Genomic DNA, 19,842 nt, shown 5'->3' with positions numbered 1-19,842 from the left:
GAGTCAGGTGCCGGTGGACACGAGAAGAAGGAAGCCGAGGTCGGCGGGAGGCGTCAGATCTTCTCGCGGCGGACGCGAGAAGAAGGAAGCTGAGGTCGGCGGGAGGCGTCAGATCTTCTCGCGGCAGACGGGAGAAGAAGGGCTACGGAGTAGCGTTTCACGATGCGAGAAGGGAGGAAACCTTGGCTGCGGGAGGCGAGCAAATCTTCTGCGGCGGAAAAAAATCGTGAGAAGGGTTAGGGCAAAGAAGTGTTCCACGATGCTTCACAAAAGTCACACTGCAAGGAAAAAAAACTTTAACAAATATGACATGGCAGCTGCCACGTCCGCAGTCCTCAAGAATTGTTCCGCAGCGGAACGATTCTGTATATATATATATATATATATTATATAGTAAATATATATAATAATAATAATTTATTGTTGAATTGTATTTTTTTTTTTTAAGTTTAGAAGGTTCGCGGAGCGGAGTCGGATTGGTTGAAAAAAACTAGGCGGATTCTTTTTGTTCTGGCGGGACGGATCTCAGGATTAGCCAAACTGGGTCATATTTCCACCGAATCCCTGTTCGCCGAAGCCCTCTATCGAATCCATCTCTGCCGAAGCCCTTTCTATCGAATCCATCTCTGCCGAAGCTACTACGCGCGGGACGAACACGTGGCAATGGTCACGACTATGCAAAGTGACGGCTACTACGCGCGATGACTCCGGAGAAACAGTAAAGAATTTACACAGCCGGACACAAGTAATAGAGGAAGCTTTATCACAACTCGCAATTGATGGCGGCGATGCCTGCTTTGTGCGTTTTCGAGCAAAAATGAAAAATGCCGCGTGCAGCGGCGAGGGGGCTACCACTGGTCGCTGTCGGAGCCTCCTTGTTGTCTTGAGAGAAAGAAACACTTTTTGTCTGAAAATAGAAATTTTGATCTTTTGGCATGGGAATTTTACTTGTTAACCATTTTTTTTGTTCAATTTTCTCCTCTTCTTGTCATGCTGGTTATCACAAAAGAGTCCCTCCTAGTAGATCAGGTAAACTTATTTTGCTCACAGCCACCTAGATCAGTGTGGAGTATATTTGATTTTTTTTCCATGACTATTGTTTAGGGATCGAGCTGTTGGTGCTTAAAGAACAACATACAAGGACCCTTCTTATTCATTACAACTGGGAAGTTGAGAGGATCTTTGAACTGCTCGATCAAAAGGGGAAGAACCGATTGCTTTCAAAAGTGGGAGTCAATGTTGTGGAGAACAATGGCTTTTCCACTATAGCAAATCCAATCACCTATAATGTTTGTTTTGATACCATTCCTACATATACAATCACTAAGATGGACTGTGGGCATATTTTCTACAATGATTGTAAGTTTGCTAGCCTCCAGATTTCTTGCAAAATTTTTTGATGAACATCACACTGCCTACTTCCGAAATGATTTTGATGAACATCACACAACCAGTAACATTTTCCAATGTGGCCATGTGAAACTTGTTCTTTATAATTACACTGTCATCCTCATCCACATATAATTCTGTCACTCTTTACTATGACTCATTGTGCTTCATGAATAGTTTGAACAATCTAGAGCTAACCACTATTGCTAACTTGTGATCATGATGTTATTATCAATCATGTTGTGTATTTAATTGTAATTTTCTAGGTTTTTCTCACAATCCTTCAGCAAACAACAATTTCGAGTCAGTAATTGAGGGTGCTGATAAAGATGATCGTCTAGAAAAATTAAGCAAACAAGTTGAACAAGTGCTCAAACTTTCAGAGTCTCCTGAGAAAACCAAACAAAATCTGGCCAATATAATTTACACAAAAGTTTAACTTGGGATAGTGCCTTTTTACAAGTGAAGGTATGGTCATCTTATTCCAAATGTTATTGATATTTGAATGAATTCAGTAAGCAAATCTGATTTAATTTCTTGTTTTCAGGGGATCTGGATCATGAAGAGCTGGCCATTGGGAATAGCACATTCAATAAAACATTGAGGCAGATTTGTTTAATAATGTAAAAGTCTCCATCCAAAAATCTCTTGGTAGTGGTTATAAAGTTTCAAGATCAATAAAACCCAACAAGAAAATTACTTGGGTGTCGAATTGCGCAGATACTTATCATGTATCAATAAGTTTTTAAAGAGTAGATTTCTTTTCTATTATTTCTAATATTGTAATAGCTTTGGATGTAAAAAATTTATTAGTAGTGTTTCATTTGTAAAATTGACTCAAATTTATATTAGATAAATAAAAATTATGTATTGTCATTTTAATTGTATTTTAAATTATTTTTATTTCTATTTTAAGTGATGAATAAATTGTTATGATGCCTAAATTTTAAATTTGAATCATATATTTTAAATAAAAATTAATAATAATTATATGATGTTGATAATTATATGAAATTATCGGGCTTGGTGTGGATTGCAAATGCTTTTACCGCAGTGTGCACCGTGAGTTGTGAATGCCCTTATCCACAACGTGCATCGTGCGCTGTGAATGCTCTTAACCACAGCGCGCACTACACGTTGCGAATGTTCTTAACTACAATGCGTGATGCACGCTGTCAATGTCTTATGACTTTTAATAGCTTGCAGTTGTGCAGTGTGCAGATGCACGTTGTGAATAGGATAATTGACACTGCGGAAAGTCATATTTATTATAGTGTTACATAAATATTTGCCTAATATCCCTATTATGTATGATATATCCGAATGCATACAAATTTGTGAAGAGGTAGCGACTTGCACAAGTTAATTTCAAGCACTTTAGTATGACTGTCAAAATTGTCAACTGTACCTTTCAGTTGCTTAAAGTCCTCACTCATCTGGGATTACATGGCCATGAAACTTTCATCATCTTCTCCATTCTAGTTAGCTGGGATGTTATTTGAGCATCCATTGCTTGCCTGAAATTTCTCTACCCTCCTTGATCTTCATTATTTCGGTATAAGTTGGGATGGTTCCTCCAATTAGGATTATATTGTATGGCCCTAACTAAAGCTTGTTTTTCCTCAGGTTGAAGTTATTGACAGCATCCGCTTGTTCGATTTGAGCTAGTTGTGTTGTGATAGCACCAAGTTGACATGTATTTGTCACATGCCTTGCATCACCACATATTTCACAAGATGCATTAGTAAGGTTCACATAATTTACCTTAAGTGTATCAAACCTTTTTGTTAGTGCATCCATCTTTGCGGAAATCAAGTCAAGTGTGTTCACAGCATACTTATCGATGATTTTTACAGGGTTACCTTGTTCAATTTTGACAAAAGGTGAATACGTTCACCCCCAGCACCCTCGCCAACCCGTCCCAGGGCCAACACGGAAGAGGTAAATCACAGGCGAGGGTTACCTTGTTCAAACGCCCATTGATGGTTGTTAATGTTAGTACAGTTGGCACTAATAGTTGAACTTAAGTTTTAATGAATGACAAATAGTTAAAGTTTGATTCTGTGTGATCTGATACTTTTTCCGATTATATAGGAATTAATGGGTTTAGAGAACCTGACACAAAGCTGAAGCCCAGTTAGGTTTGAGGACCTGATAACTGGACTTCAGCCAACTGTCAAGTCATCCCTTGATCTATCTGGACTTCGTGTCAGTTATCAGGTTCTCAAACATAATTGGGCTTCAGCCTGATATCAGGTCATCTAGATCCGTCAATTCCTATACATTCGGTAAAAGTATCAAATCACACAGAATCTTACTTTAACCATTTATCATTCAACAAAACTAAAGTTCAACTATTAGTGTCAACTGTACTAATAATCTCTCCCTTTTTGATATAATGACAACTTGGGTTAAAGTTAGAAAAAAATATGTAAAACAATAATAGCATAATTAAGAGAAAAATTAATAGTAATGATGCTCATTCTCTTAATCTTTGGATTCTTAATATTTTCTAAGTTTTACCCTTACTATCCTCCCTCTTTGTCATTCATTAAAAGCATAACAGATAATAATCACAAACTTATAGATAAGTTACAAGTTAGGTGTGAGGGAGAATTTTCCAAGGTATTTTTTCAAACGGTTTTCAATAAGTTTAAGAGAATATTCTTAAAGTATTTTTCAAGTAATTTTTAAAGTATTTTTTTAAAATAATTTTTAAAGTATTTTTTTAAAATATTTTAAAAAAATAATTTTTAAAGTAATGCTCAAAGTATTTTTCAGAATATTTTTAAAGTATTTTTTCAAAACATTTTTTTTAAAAGAAAGTTTCAAAGTAATGTTCAAAGTATCTTTCAAAACATTTTTTTAAAGTAATTTTTAAAATATTTTTTAGAATATTTTTAAAGTAATTTTTCAAAATAGTTTTAAAGCAATTCCTCCCCCTTAACCTGATGAAGCATGCAAGGTATTTTTGAAAACTTAGTTTTTAAACTAATCATCTAAAAATTAGTCCTTAAATGTATAACCTTTAGTTACTAACTAACTATTAAAAGATAATAGTTTTCACTTGATTAGTCAAGTTAAGTACATTTATCCAGCTAATTATTTACTAAGAAGGATTACTTAACTTGATAATATATTATGGTATTTTCACCTAGATTTATGGTGATGCAAAATTATAAGCATCTGAAATATTAGGCAAAACTCTATGCATCTCACACCATTCTAAGTTTTTAAATACACAAGCAAAGTAATTATAGTGTCTTGTGAGATGCTGGCTACTAAAACTATAGGTGCATGCTTTCTAGGGGGAAAGCCTAGGCTAAGTTTATAAAAGTTTAGGTTTAAAAGCATAGCTTTAATCAAAAATAGGTTTTATAAAATGTATGCATTGAAACATAAAAAATTATATTGAAAATAGAACAAGTTCAAGTCTATCGTGCACATTACTAATTTTCTTCATAAATTACTAGACTCATATTCTGCCATAATGGTTTAGTGAAAATGTAAGTCAGATTTGACTTAAAGTTAACATAGTTGAGTTCAATGTTTCCTTTAGCGACGTTGTAGTGATGCTTAATTTTAATATATTTTGTTTTTGAATGATGTACTAGATTTTTGGTTAAGTTAATTAAATTTATATTATCAATAAAGATTTTTTACATTTTTATGTTCTAAGTTAAATTCTTTTAATGTGTGCATCATCCACAACAATTTTGCTATACACTCACTCATTGCTATATATTCTACTTTAGTAGTAGATAAAGTAATACAATGTTATTTTCTATTAAACCAGCTGACAAGTGATGGTCCAAGGAGTTGACATCAACCAATTATACCTTTTTGATCTAATTTATAGCCGGCATAATCTGAGTCAGAATAATCTATAAGTTCAAAACTAGGTGTTCTAAGGTACTAAATTCCTACATTGGGTGTGTCTTTTAAATATCTAAAGATCTTTTTTATATTAGTTAGATGAAATTCCTTAGCACAGGTTTGGTATCTAGCACATATACTAACTATAAATAAAATATCATGTCAACTTAAAGTTAAGTATAATAGACTACCTATGACACTTTTATAATATTTTAGATCTACTGATTTTCTATTTGGATCACTATCTAAAGTTATATTAGTTATCATTGGTATTTTTATTTCTTTAGTATTTTTTATTTCAATTTTTTTAAGTAATTTTTTTGTGTATTTTTGTTGTCATTTATTTGTTTAATTTGTAAACCTAAGAAATAGGTTAATTTACCTAATAAGCTCATTTCAAATTCTTATTCCATTAAGGTGATAAATTCTTATATAAATTCTGAATTTGTTGATCCAAAAATTATATTATCTATATATACTTGAGTTATAAAAATATCTTGCTTAAAGGGTTTTCACAAAAAAAGTTAGATCAACTGGACCTTGATTGAATCCTTTAGACATTAGATAATAGGTTAACCTTTCATATCAGTTCCTAGGTACTTGTTTAAAATCATATAATGTTTTCTTGAGTTTACATAGTCAGGATGATCTTCAAATCCAAGTGATTGACCTATACAGACTTCTTCCTTGATTAACTTATTTAAGAAAGCAAATTTAACATGGATGCTCGACGCATTAGGATATTTACTAGGATATGATTCTCTTACTTAGGATATGATTCTCTTACTAGGATATAATTGTACCAACAAAAATAAACAAAGTGTGAATTGAAACTACCAAATGAATTTTTTTTAGGTGTTATTATTCACTCCTTTTTACTAGAAACTTCTCTAATTCCCTCCATGGCTGAGGCTCTATTTATGAGTCTCGGGATTATTCCACCCAGGAGACAGATAACAATACTGCTATTTAAAAAAAAACAAAATATAGTTAGTACTAACTATTCAATTTTCAATATAAATTGGCAACAGATGGTCGATTTTCAGAACTATATATTAAAAAAATTTATCTATTTAAAACTACGACCCAATCTTAAGATGTCTCAAAAATTAAAAAGGTACGACGTTACCCCACCGTAGGCCCGAGACTGTGTCAGCGATAGCACGCCAGGAAGTTAATGGGACACACGTTGGGCTCCTATTGCATGACCCGAACACATGCGGCCATCCATGTCAGGTGCTAAGACAACCGCCTAGACAAATTTAGAAATTATCTTGCCCCTTAACATGAAAGACAGTACGAAAAGGTTGCAGCATTCTTCATCCTCTTGAAGAAATGCAAACTTTGGCTAGTGCTAACAATCAACACCCAACACAGGCTCCACTTTATTGGGCATAACTTGTACAATCACAAGTCACAAATCACAAAAGGAACTTGCTAAGAAAAATTAAAAGAAAGCTGAATCTACAACTGCAGTGCTTGCAGCCTTGGAAGCACATTTGATGAGCTATCTGATTGCGCCCGCTCATCGCGAAGGAGAAGGATGTTTAATGTGCCAGATTCCCTCAACCAAGCAGCTAAGGTAGCACCTGCAGACACGAAGCGCCCAATGTTGAACTTTTCCAGGTGGAAAGGGGCACCGATTGAATTTAGCAGCGCCTTGATGACATGGCGAAGGGTGCTGGCACCAGGTACCTTGCTGTGCTTTCCCCATCCAGTCAAAATGCTGTGACAAACTTGCAGAGTTAGCTGAATAGGGGATTAACCAACAGTTTATGGTACGGTTATGAATGTGAAATTTTTAATACATTAGTTATCTAAATTTTTCTTCTTCAACAACAAAAAGAAAGAGACTAAAAGAAGAGCAAGATAGCCTGTTTCCTAAAAACAAAAAAAAAAATGCAACAAAACCAGAACGGCAGTAAGATACCCAACACAATTGTCAGACAATGAAGTAAAGGAAAACCCATTTTGCCCAAGATACTTTTACTAATGAGGATAAATCTTGAAGTTGTCAAAACAAAAACTATAAACCTTCCTTAGGAGAATATAACAAGGTTTTCCTCTGTAACTAAGATCGTGCAGGTAATTAATCAATCAAATGAAGAAAAGCATCAGACTTAGTCAAAACTTGTGTAATAACAGCAACAATACAATAATTCTATTACGTTATAGATGATACATGTGAGCGTAATTTGAATGATGAGAGTACCATAATTTAGAGGCTGAGGTTTTATGGACAATTTGCTCATGCATACGTGTAATGATGGAGCATTTCACTCTATACATATGATCAAATAAAGTAGTAGTTGGTCCACTCATGTTATGAATGACACATTTCTTGAGCAAGGGACAACTAGACTAGCAAAACAATTGGCATAATTTGAAATGAATAATACCTTAAAATTTCGGGCAGCTTGCGACCTTCAAAAACAATGGCCTGTATCGCCAGGAGCCATGCATGAACCATTGCTTGGGCAGCACCAACAGACATGAGGTGCAAATCTAGACTATCTTCAGTCCATGTGCTCTCCCAAACATGGCGGCGTACACCTTCAGTCACAACATGCTGCGCCCCTCGTCTCTGGAAACATGAGGGAAACAGTTTTTATTAAAGAAAAAGAAAAATTGAATTAAGTAAATACAGGGACGGATCTAGAAATAGAGGTGGGCTGGGTTTTTGGTGTCGAAGGGGTAGGCCAAGCACTAAAACAAAATGAACAAAGAGAAAAAGAACAGATCAATTCTCCTTGGTGCCAAATTGTAGATTATAGAATACCTATGTAAGTTTTTTTAGGGTTGGGCTAGATCCCAGGGCAGCCCTATCTTAGCATCTAAGCAGAGAGAAAGACCAGAAGACTCCATATTAGATTTACAGGGTTTATAGCTCCTACAATATACTAATGTTGACATTTGATTCAATTTACTGTAGAGACATCAAAAGTGAAACTTGTTTGGCATAAGAAAGTACAAGTTGACATACTTTTAAGTAGATAACACAAATTTAGAAATCATCATTTTGATAATCACCAAGAACATATAAGTTGATCTAAAAACATATCAACTCATGTACGTTGCTCCTCTGAAAACACCAATGTGATTTGTTTAAATCAATCAGGATAATAATGCCACTGAGAAGCAATCTAAATAGTATAATTTCATAGAGAAAAAGGCAAAATCTCATAAGGAAAATAGAAAAACTGAATCCAGTCATTTAATCATCTTTACTAGTAATTTCTAAATGAACCATGATAATGAAAAGGGCGATAAGAAATAAAAGTCTAGTTGATATGTTCTGGTCAAAATTACCTGCCCAAAATGCCAAAGCATATCAGTCAAGGCATTATAGAAGGCAGAGGATGTTGCAGGATCCATCTGCCTCAATTCATCAAAAAGTGACTGAGCATGAACCAAGACCTCTCTAGAGCCCATGAGAAGTCCATGTGCAACACCATACGTAAAGTTATCAAATAATCGCAGCTGATCCAGTAACAAGGATGCATCTTCAAATGAGTTACAACGACTGCAAACCAATTTCATGATAAGAATAGGACAAAATTGAATGTTTTCATAACTAAACCAAATATTTAATGGCTGATTAAAACCATAGAAATCCTCTAAAAGATGATTTGCTTGATAAAATGATGAAACAATTCTATGATTTTAACAGTATTTAGCTTGACAAAAGTTTATAGAAGCCAATTTCTCACATAGTAATATCATAAACTTGGCCATTGCATCAAAAAGCAAATCCTGTTGGTTTCCACCAATGTTGCAAATATACAAGTAGCCCAACAATTCTGGCTAATAGCCAAAAGTATTTAAATTTTCTGGTTAACTTCTAATTTTAACTATTGAGATTGTTAGCTACCAGTTTCCAATTTCAGATACATTTCAGCTACAGAAAAAACATGATTTGACAATTTTTCTCTTCTCCATCAGAATTCCCTTACTATTAACTTGAAAACATTTCTCTCTTTCCTGTTTCTATTGATGATGATGATGAAAGATATTTTTCTCCTCGCAAAATTCTCTTAATTTTAACTTGACAAAATTTCTCCCTTTCCAGTTTCTAGTTCTGTCTGCCTCTCCAAACCAAGTTGCTAAAACAATCACTAGCTTTGCAAGTTTACTATTCAAGACTATTTGCAAAATTAAGGTTTGATTGAACTACAAATTCACTAATAGAATAATGAAATATGGTCCTAAAACTGTTTCTTATGTAAAAGATAAAGAATTAGATCCATGATAGGGCAGATAGAGGTTGCCTGCATGCATTGAGTATGGCAGAGAATGTCACCACATTAGGCCTGACTCCCTGCTGGACCATTTTCTGAAATAAACCTAGAATACAGAGCAGCTCCTCGGATCTCCTAGACTCTTCAACTGCAGGAGGACCTATTCCCCTTGCTACATGACAAAAAGCACCAACAATTTGGCTTCCAGCTCCCCCACCTTCCAACTCATTTCCAACACCATCCCCCTCGTGCACAATTCTAGACTTACCAAAGGCATCAATTATAGTGTTGTAAGTAACTACATTTGGCTCAATTCCCGTTCTCATCATCTCATCAAGCAACCGCACAGAACAGTCTACCAATCCATTCTTAGCTAAAATATCAATGAAGGAACTATACAAGACAACATCTGCCTTCAACCCTGATTCCTTGAATCCAAAGAACACATTTGCTGCATCCCCATACATTCCAGCTTTTGAATAAACATCTATCAGAGTCGAATAGGTGAGTATGGTGGGTGTAACACCCCGTTCTCTCATGTCCTGAACCAAATGAGCAACAATATCAAACCTGCCTTGCTTTCCGTACCCATTGATTAAACAGTTATAAGAGACTATGTCTTTGTCAACACCTGTAGTTTCCATCTCCTCACAAACTTTGGCAATCTCTGCATACTTTCCAGTCTTTGCATAGATTGAAAGCAATGTATTGTAACAGATCCTATCTAATCCAATCTTTAAAGCTTTCATTTTTTCATAGAGACTCAATGCATCATCAAACTGCTCAAGTTTTGAGTAGCCATCCATCAAAGTACTATAGGTGACAATATTTGGTTCTACATTGTTTATGGGCATATCCAACATAACCTGTAGTGCAAGATCCATATTACCACATTTGCAAATGGCATCAATGAAGGTGTTGTATGTGTAGATATCCTGGCCAATTCCCAAGTGTAGCATCTCATCAAACACCATCCTTGCATCTTCCAAATGGCCAGCACGGCTACAGGCAGCAAGAAGGGAGTTGAAAGTCTTTCTATCAGGGTAAAGCCCACCATGAAGCATCTCACGGAAGAATCCAAGCGTGAGTTTGAGATCAACACCACCCTTTCCACAGGCATCAATCAAGGCGTTATAGGATATGGTGGTGGGTTTCAGGCCAGCTGTTTTCATCATCTCAAGAATGTCCACTGCTTCAGCTGCAAGTCCACTTCGAGCATATGCTGAGATGAGAGCGGAGTGTGCAAAAACTGTGTTTGCGTACCCCAATGTGATACCGACATCAAATATCTGCCTTGCAAGATCAGGGCGGCCCATTCTGCCAAGAGCACCAATAGCGGCAGTCAGCAGCTTCCCCTGCTCTGTAGGGTTTCTCATAGAGGAAATGGAAGAATAAAAGAACCCAAGAGCCTTTGAGGGGCACCTATCTTGATTTCCAAGCTCGTGTAGAATGTAACAGTAATCCTCCGGGATGCCGAGATCAGGTCCAAAACCCATCAATATATTGCCTAAGGCACGGTCGCTGGGACCAGACCTAAGGATTTGGCTGAGGCATCTGGCCGCGGCTGGAGACCCTGTGCGAGGATAACCATGAGAGGACTTCGGCGAGCTGAGGTTCCTCTTGGAGATGACTTTCGTGGTACGACTCTGCCGGAAATCACGGGTCAGACCTGCTTCTGGCTGCGAGTAGTAATGCAGAAATTCAGGGTTCCGCCCCAAGATCCCATTTTTATGGGGCGATGGGCCAGGACCAGAGCCGCTTCTTGCCGAAGCAGTAGACGCAATAGGGGTGCTGGCGGCGGCGGCGACGTTGGTGACGGCGTTGTTACTGGTGGCAGAAGAACCGAGGGAAGCGGAGGATTGGATCCTGTGGGAGCTCCTACGGCGGCTTTGCTGATGTTTCTGGAGAGTGCTATGGGGGGTCGGGTGGGCGCTGTGTTGCGGCTTGGCCGCGGTGATGGAGTAGTGGGGAGGCGTCGAGGAGGCCATGAAGAATTCGATGCGACTACTACTTCAAGCACTTGAGGAACGCTGCCAAAACCAGGGAGCTCCGCTTTCCAAATCAAAGCATCACAGGAAGACAAATAAGGCTTCTGGGAGACCCAGGAGCAATCAGATATCAACTCGACGGCATGGAGAGAGGCAAAAATTGGATTGGGGGGCACAGAGGAGAGCTCAGATTGGTGGATTTGGAGGGAAAAGCGGGCAGGAGGAGTAGTGATTGGTATGCATAGGGACGGAGGAGGAAGGCGAAAGGGGGAGGAAGCAGGGATTGAGATAAGGAGTTGAATGACTCGAGATAGCTTGTGGTCGTAGCAGACTCGAGCTTCACGGGCTAAAAGTAAATCTGGGTAAGAACTTAAAAGTAGCATAAACGATATCTCTGGCATATTAATCAATATTTATGTACCTGTATATATCTCTTTATATTCATGATCGATATTAGAAGAATGTTAATGTAAGGACGTCACTTTTTTTAAAAAAAAATTAACTCTATATTGATTTATTATAAAAAAAAAAATTTATGACCTAACTATCCTTCCTTATAAAATTTTATTTTCATTATTATTAGCTCTCTCCTAGACATTCTTTCTTGGCCTAAACCGACACACACGATGTAACAACTATAAACTCATAACTATTATAACATAAATATTAAATCTTAAATTTTAAAAGATCATAACTTTTGACTCGAATTAAACCATAAAACATAAAATATATCAAATCAAAATTTGTTAAAATCTCTACAACTTATTACTAGATAATACCAATAACGATCATGTTTCAAGCTAAAAAAACATCATTTAAATCTTTTTTAAGTCTTCAAACAATTTTAATTTTAATTTTTTTTCCATGCTATAGCAACTACAAACTTGTATTTGCTACAACTGAACTGTCACACAATTATAACAGTTACACTTCTGTAGTTGTTATAACGAGCTAATTTAAATCGAAAAAAATAGGGGAGAGAATAATATAAATAAATTATTATTTTATCATGGAAGACAATCATGTCATTTTATAAGAGAATGAGAAACTCTTTTAATAATAAATCAAAGTAGGACTCCTTATAGGATGGTAGAAGATGACAGGAGGAAGAGAGAAGTGAATCTCATTCATTTAAAATTAAAATTTTCTTTCCTTTACATAAAACTCGAATCAAAGTAGCAATAAAATAAATAAAAAATAGACATACAAAAATACAAGTAATTTTTTCTTGATTCATAAACCACAAAATTTCATTAGGGTACAACAAATCTATTAGGTCGCACATTGTTCCATGAATCAAACAGTTTGTGGAGTCAACCTTTCCAGCATAATGCGCTATGATCAAATCCATTTCAGCAAATTTTTCCTTTCCCAATCTGGAATGTGATCCAAGATTCTGAAACAGTCAAGGCAGAAAATGTTTGATGTGTTGACCTTGGGAACATGCTGATAAGAGTAGCCACAATTTTAGTCTTTTGAACTTCTGTAAATTGTCAAAGAAATTAATACATTGTATGTCCAAAGAAGATTGTCCACTTACCAAGCCTTATCCAATAGCGAAATAATCCCAATAGGTTTCTGCAAAAAATGAAAATGTTAATCCTTTCCTTGTAGATTGAGAAAATAGAAAACAGGTGAACAAATGTCCATGATCAACAAAGATTGTGAAACATCAGTTGCACCTCTAGTAAAAAAATGGCTCGTCAATAACTTTACAAAGCCTTTAGGAGTGTTTAATTTCACAAACCCATGTAACAAGAAGGAATTTCTAATATCAATGTTCAATATTGAGAATTGTTCACTAAATTTAACTTTATCTTTACTATATAAGTTACTAAGTAAATTTAAAATACAAAAACATAAAAAAAATAAAAAATAAAAATCTTATAAGCAACTAAGTGTAGCTCCAATAAATGAAAAAATGAGAAAAAATAGACTAAGATGTTTGAATGGACATGTTCAAAGGCAACAAATGTATTTTGTAATTAAAGAGTTACATCAATTAGAGTGAAAAGTGTGAGTGGTGAGGAACAAAGAAAGTAGTAATCAATATGATAAAAAATAATATCAATAATTTGAATAAATATAGCCTTATATACGACTCAAGGAGAAATAAAATTAATATAATCGATCCCAAATAGTAAAAACAAACCCAATTATTTTTCGTTCCTTATTTAGTAATAGATTATTCAAATGGAGCTAGTGTCTTCCTACTAGGTTTCATCCAATAGTCTCCCACTCAATTTCATTTAATAGATAGTACATAAATAAACGGAAATTATAAACAACATGAAATTGAATAGAAATCATAGACACCAGCTAGATGTGATCATCGAGTCAATATATAGGATGGCTCAAACACTATTAACTAAAGGAGGAGAAACAATTTAAGGGAAGGGTGAAATGGGAGGGAGGAGAGGAGAGGAGAGGAGAGTGAGAGAGATAGAAATGTTTAAATAAGATGATGGAGGAAAAATAGAAATGAATCAAGGAAAAGTGTGTACATCTATAGCTATAACAAACCATGGCTTAAGTAGAAAATGTGTACATCACAATTTAACCATTGTTACTATCTATCTAATGCAAATTCCATTCCGGCGGAATAAATATGAACCTTCTGGTATCAAAGGTACATGGTATGCAAATTCATCATTTGTGGTATTTGGTGATCATCAAGGTTCTAAAATTCGCTAGGTGCTAGTCGGGCGGCAGACCAGCGCTTAGCGCCTAGGCCGCCTAGGCGGGGACTAGACGCCGCTAGGCGGATTCCTCGGTATCCCTTGTTTCATGTGGACTGTGGACAATGTCATATGCAAATCTAAATGTTGTCTTAAACAATTTCATAGCAATGAAGATCTAACTATGTATGCTGAAATAAATACATACTTTCCAATACCAAAAAATGAAAAGCTATAAAAGAAAACTAATAGTTTTGTGCAAAGAAAATATACTAGGCTCAGTAAATATGAGTAAAAGAAACAGTTAAACAATAGAACATGCAGTAAGTTATCATAATCATATAGTAAACAGTAGAACATTGGAAAATAGTAGCAATAGTTCAATTCAAGATTACAATGCATTGTGAACTAGTAACTACTAAGCAAAATATAATTGTTAAATAACATAAATCATGTCTTAACAAGATGAGTTCAAAATTACACAACTAATAATATCTCATAGACTCATATTTATTCTGCTTCTTCTTCTCCATAATTTTCAATAACTTGTTCTTCATCGGACACAAACTCAATATCATTATTGTGATCCTCGTCTTCTTCTTCGGATTCAAAATCATCTTCATGGAATTCTCTCACTCTAGAGCTTCTTCGGGGTTGTAGATTTTCATCTGCTCCACTTGCTTCATCAACCATTTGCCAAGTGAGCCCGGAACCTAGTTCAACTTCATCATCTTCCCCACCATCCACAATCCAACCTTTTGCAAGAAGGACATCAACATTTCTTTCTTTTTCTTTTTTTTGTTTGTTCAACAATCTAGCATTAAATTGGACAAATACTAGATTGTTCAACCTGTTGGCATCCAACCTATTTCTTTTCTTTGTGTGAATCTAAAAAAAATAGAGAAAGTAAATACTATAGTTAGTACCTGAATATAAAGTATAGATATTAAAAATTATAACTAATTTAATTAAAGAGTAGACTGAAAGTTTAAAACTTACTCCTTCAAATGTACTCCAATTTCTTTCACACCCAGATGAACTTGTAGTTAATGAAAGTATCCTCAATGCCACCCTTAGCAAGTTAGGTGTGTGAGCACCGTATGTACTCCACCATGCACATGGATCAAATGTATCATCATTTTTTTCACATGCTTTGCTGCCAATGTTTTTCCAAATAACCCAGTCTTATTTCTATATTTTGAAAATTCCTTGTTAATAATTGTATCTTGTAGATCTAACTCATTGGCATGCAAAGTTTCCATGCATTCAAAAATCCCCATCGCGACCTCCTCATAAAGCCCAATCGAACTATCTTTGTAGTAAAAATAAGGATTCAACAAAAATGCAGTGGTATGCAATGATGTATCAAGTCTATCCTTCATTTTTGACTCAATAATGACTATGATAGGCTGATAATTTGATTCCACGTTATTCAGAGCCACATTGATATCTTCTTTAGCTTGAAGAAGCTCCCCATATAGAAACCCCATCGATGGCTTTCTATCTCCATCTACCAATCGAAGAACTCTTACCAAAGGAGCAAATATTTTCAAACAAAGTGTCACACCATTCCAAAAACTCATGCTCATCACTGTAGAGTAAGCCAATTTTCCTTTGTTTGATTTTGACCATTTACATTTCTCCCACATATCACTTGTAAACATGGCCCTTAAACTAGCTTTTTTTTCAATCAAACTTTGCAATGTGAGGAAATTTGATGCAAACCTGATAACTCCTGGTCGGACTATGTCTCTCTTCTTCGTGAAACTTCTCATTAATGATAAAGTCTTATGGTGAGCATAGATGAAAATGGTAAAAGCCATGGACTGCTCAATCACCTTTTTATATCGTGGAAGTTTGCCAATACTTTCAAGCATGAGATTAATAGTGTGAGTTGCACATGAACTCCAAAAGATCCCGGGTCATTTTTCTCTCATCAATTTAGCTGCAGCCATATTGTTGGTGGCATTGTCTGTAACAATCTGAACAATATTCTGAGCTACTACTTGTTCAACACACTTGTCAACATACTCAAAAATAAGTTCAGCTGTATGCGCCTCCTCTGAAGACTCCTTAGACTCTAAAAATGTAGTACCCTCCTTGCAATTAACACACAAATTTAAGATGCTTCTTCTTTTTCTATCACTCCATGCATCTGTCATGATCGAGCATCCATTCTTTGCCCATTCTTCTTCATGTTTCTTCAGCAATTGTTTTGTTCTTTCAACTTCGGCTTTCAATAGTGGCTCCCTAAGTTGATATTGAGTTGGAGGCTTGAATCCTGGTCCAAATTGACCCACTGCCTCCATTAGTTGCTTGAAGCTATCATTATCAACATCATTGAATGAGATTCCATTTTCATAAACCCATCGTTAAACTTGTTGAGTTCTCTCTTTGAAAAGAGCCTCATTTATATTTTTTTGGCGAAGCATTTTACTTCCACTGGAGTCTGCATTTTCTGGAGCAATTGCCGATGCATATCTATCCATGGGGCCAAGTGAAAGAGGTTTTTAACTCCATCCATCCCTTCAATTTCAAGACCTTCTTCTTCATCTACGAAAATAGCCACCTCTGCTCTACAACTTTGTTCTTCCATTATTTTGTTCTTTCTGTTCCTCCCTTCTAAAATAGTCTGTTTGTACTTATTTTTGTCTTCTTGAGATGCTTTTCGACAACCAGATACATTTCCAGGTATATTTCCAATGTGCTCCTTTATCCTATACACTCCTCCTGACATTGCTTTTCCACATAACTTACATTTAATTTTGTCGAGGTTCTTAGGATCAATCAATATCCCAAACTCCCATCCGATATCATTTGACTTTCTTCTAAGAATCCCGGATTCGGGTTGAGTGACAGATGTTGTCGAAGATAGATTACTTGCCATTGATAGCAGTCTAACAGATAATCTGAAAAAATTATATATAACAAGACATAACATATTAACATGATAATAAAATTTAATTATACCATACAGACATACAATACAAAATATTTCAATAACATTAAGTCATTAACAAGTCTGAGAATATTTTTTTATATATCTTAATCTAATTAATAAAATTTATTCGATATTTGTTTAAATAAATTAAATTTTAAATATATTTTTTATATTTTTAAATTTGTTTTATACTTTTATAAATTAATAATATTTATTGGAATTTTTTAAATTTTAATTTATTTTTCATATTTTTAAAACTGATTTATATAAATTAATAATATCTATTAGAATTTTTAAAATTTTAATTTATTTTAATATTTATAAATCCGATTAATATAAATTAATAATATATAAAATTTATAAATATGATTTATATAAAATATAAATTAATAATATGTATTATATTTTTTAAATTTTAAATATTTTTTATTTTTTTAAATCTGATAAATGATAATATTTATTATATTTTTTAAATCTGTTAATATATAAATTAATATTTAATATTATTTATTTAAAAAAATTAAGTATATTATTTATATATTTAAATCTGATTATATAAGTTATAAAATTAATAATGGAATTTTATTTTTATATATAATTTTATATATTGAAATTTCTTTTATAAAAATTAATAAAATTTATTATAAAAAAATAAATTTAAAATATATTTAATTGGGATGATAATTTTATTAGGTTTTACGAACCAACCTATTATTGAATTTGAAATTATCCCCGTTAGGAATTGTTTTAATTTAATAAATCTAAAAAAAAGAAAAAACAAAAAAACAAAAAACGTCGTCCCCATCTCTCTGTCGTGACTCGCACGACGGTGCGGACGCCACCGGCCGCCACCGACGCCTCGTGGGAGGCCTCCGGCACCGCCGGAAGCTCCGCCAGACGTGTCCGGCGCGTCCTGCGAAGTCCGACGTTGCTTCCAGCGGCGCCGAAAGCGTCGTGGAAAGCTTCCAGTGCCGCTGGAAGCTTCACGAGATGCTGCCGGACGCATCCTACGACGCTTCTGGCGGCTGCGGACGCGTCCGGCATCGCCGAAGACTGCGCGACGATGACTCAACAGGAATAAAAAAAGTTAACTTAACGAAACAAGACGTAAAAACTTACCGTTGCCCGGAGCGACGAAGCCTTCGACGCAGCGACGAAGCCTTCGACGCAGCGACGATGAGAGAAGTCAGCCGTAAACAGCAAATTTGGAAGACGAAGCGGCGCACGGGGAAGACGTAAACAGCAAATTTGGAACAAAATATTAAAAGTTTAAAACCTAAATAACTCGGCCGAGGCCTGCCGAGGCCTGCCGAGGCCCGCTGAGTTTCGCCGAGTCCCGCCGAGGGCCGCCGAGAGCCGCCTAGGGCACCCGCCTGGGAGGTTTCCGGCGCAGCTTGCTGCTGCGCAGCGCCTAGGCGGCGCCTAGGCCGCCGCCTAGCCCGAGTTTTCGAACACTGGTGATCATCCATTTGCATTTCAATGCATTACAAATAGCTTTTAGATAAACAAATGCAACAATCAAATTAATGAGTTTCCTTTCAACTTGTCTTGATTACTCTCCTATATGCTGGGAACCATGTTCCTATTCATGCATTACAACTTCAAACTGTAATGGAACTTTAAGAGGATTGCAATGGGATTAACATTTTCACAAGAATAAAATTTCTTTTATATATATATTAATGGTAATTTTATCTCCTCTTCTTTTCCAACTTATTGGTATACAAAAATCTTCATCGTTTAAACACCTGGCCAAATACTAATATGATTTGAGTAAATGAAACAAATAGTGCATTACATTACCAATTAGTAACATGTTCTTCACAACAAAATCAATAGAATAATTCCCAAATGGACAAGATTTGGTCCAATATTACAACATGGTTCATGAGTTTCAGTTACTCATCTCCACAAAAGATTGTAGATCATCTATTGGCCTACAATCTCCCATACTCTATAACAGAATATGACATACTTCTCAAATTCAAGGTTCCTAGCATCAAACAACATATAATGTCATGACATACCATTTGTTCAAAACTAAAATTGTTGTCCATCGTCATAATTCTACAAAACAAATGATCATAGGAAATGAATAGTTCTTCCACATGTCAGTAAAACAAACATGATTTATTTATGATGTAACAAATGCAACACAAAGGCGAATAAGTTTCTTCAAGTACTAAGAATGAAAAAAAGGTACACGAAGAGTAGTTGGATAAGTGCCCGAGTTTTTCAAGGAAGAGTGTAAAAACCTTCTCAATCAAATCTAGAACATCTTGATTTCAATATAGCTCCAATTAATTTCCTCATTCCTGTCTTCTTCCGACTCCATCTTAAAAACATGTTGCACCATCACAAAAAAGATATAATATCTCATCCCTAACCGTTAACAGAAAGCTAAGCATATAAACACAAACAAATTTGCTACCAATAAAATATAACTTCACACCTCATTAAAATGTTGTTGAAGCTTTTCATTTGCAAAATTGATGCAGAATTGCTTAAAACTAAACAGAAATAAGTACAATGAGCATGGCCTATCCAATAAACAGGAATACAACAAAGGAATAGTAGTAGAAAGTAAAAGGTTTCCGTTATAATCAAGGTTTAAAATTTTGACCCGTGCCGAGGTTTCGGTCCTGGACTGGAACAATACGATTCAGTACCGTATCGTACCATGCAGATATAGTTTCGATATTTTTTAAATATAAATATATTAATTAAAAACT

At 35.3% G+C, this 19,842-nt stretch overlaps 1 protein-coding gene and 1 long non-coding RNA gene across 2 annotated transcripts; both read right to left on the bottom strand.

The window, feature by feature from the left end:
- Positions 1-6,620: 6,620 nt before the first annotated feature.
- On the bottom strand, positions 6,621-11,855 carry LOC122056742 (pentatricopeptide repeat-containing protein At2g31400, chloroplastic-like). Its single transcript, XM_042618838.1, has 4 exons — positions 9,534-11,855; positions 8,575-8,788; positions 7,665-7,849; positions 6,621-6,991 (listed from the first exon to the last, which is right to left on the bottom strand). The coding sequence occupies exons 1-4, from the start codon at positions 11,489-11,491 to the stop codon at positions 6,730-6,732; spliced, it is 2,619 nt and encodes an 872-aa protein (XP_042474772.1). The 5' UTR covers positions 11,492-11,855; the 3' UTR covers positions 6,621-6,729.
- A 794-nt stretch (positions 11,856-12,649) lies between these two features.
- On the bottom strand, positions 12,650-19,842 carry LOC121967134. The gene is made up of 3 exons (XR_006107660.1): positions 19,366-19,842; positions 13,032-13,069; positions 12,650-12,937 (listed from the first exon to the last, which is right to left on the bottom strand). It is a non-coding gene; the product is annotated as an uncharacterized LOC121967134 (long non-coding RNA).

This window comes from Zingiber officinale, chromosome 1B (genome assembly GCF_018446385.1).
Source record: "Zingiber officinale cultivar Zhangliang chromosome 1B, Zo_v1.1, whole genome shotgun sequence".
In the NCBI taxonomy this organism is placed as follows: domain Eukaryota; kingdom Viridiplantae; phylum Streptophyta; class Magnoliopsida; order Zingiberales; family Zingiberaceae; genus Zingiber; species Zingiber officinale.
Note: the sequence above shows the minus strand (reverse complement) of the source record. Positions and strands in the feature narration are given on the sequence as shown.

Coding starts and splice junctions, on each gene's coding strand:
- LOC122056742 (XM_042618838.1), bottom strand. CDS start 11,491: ATGGCCTCCTCGACGCCTCCCCACTACTCCATCACCGCGGCCAAGCCG. Junction 7,850..8,574: donor TGCTTTGGCATTTTGGGCAG/GTAATTTTGACC, acceptor TCATGTTTCCAG/AGACGAGGGGCGCAGCATGT. Junction 6,992..7,664: donor AAGCTGCCCGAAATTTTAAG/GTATTATTCATT, acceptor AGTTTGTCACAG/CATTTTGACTGGATGGGGAA.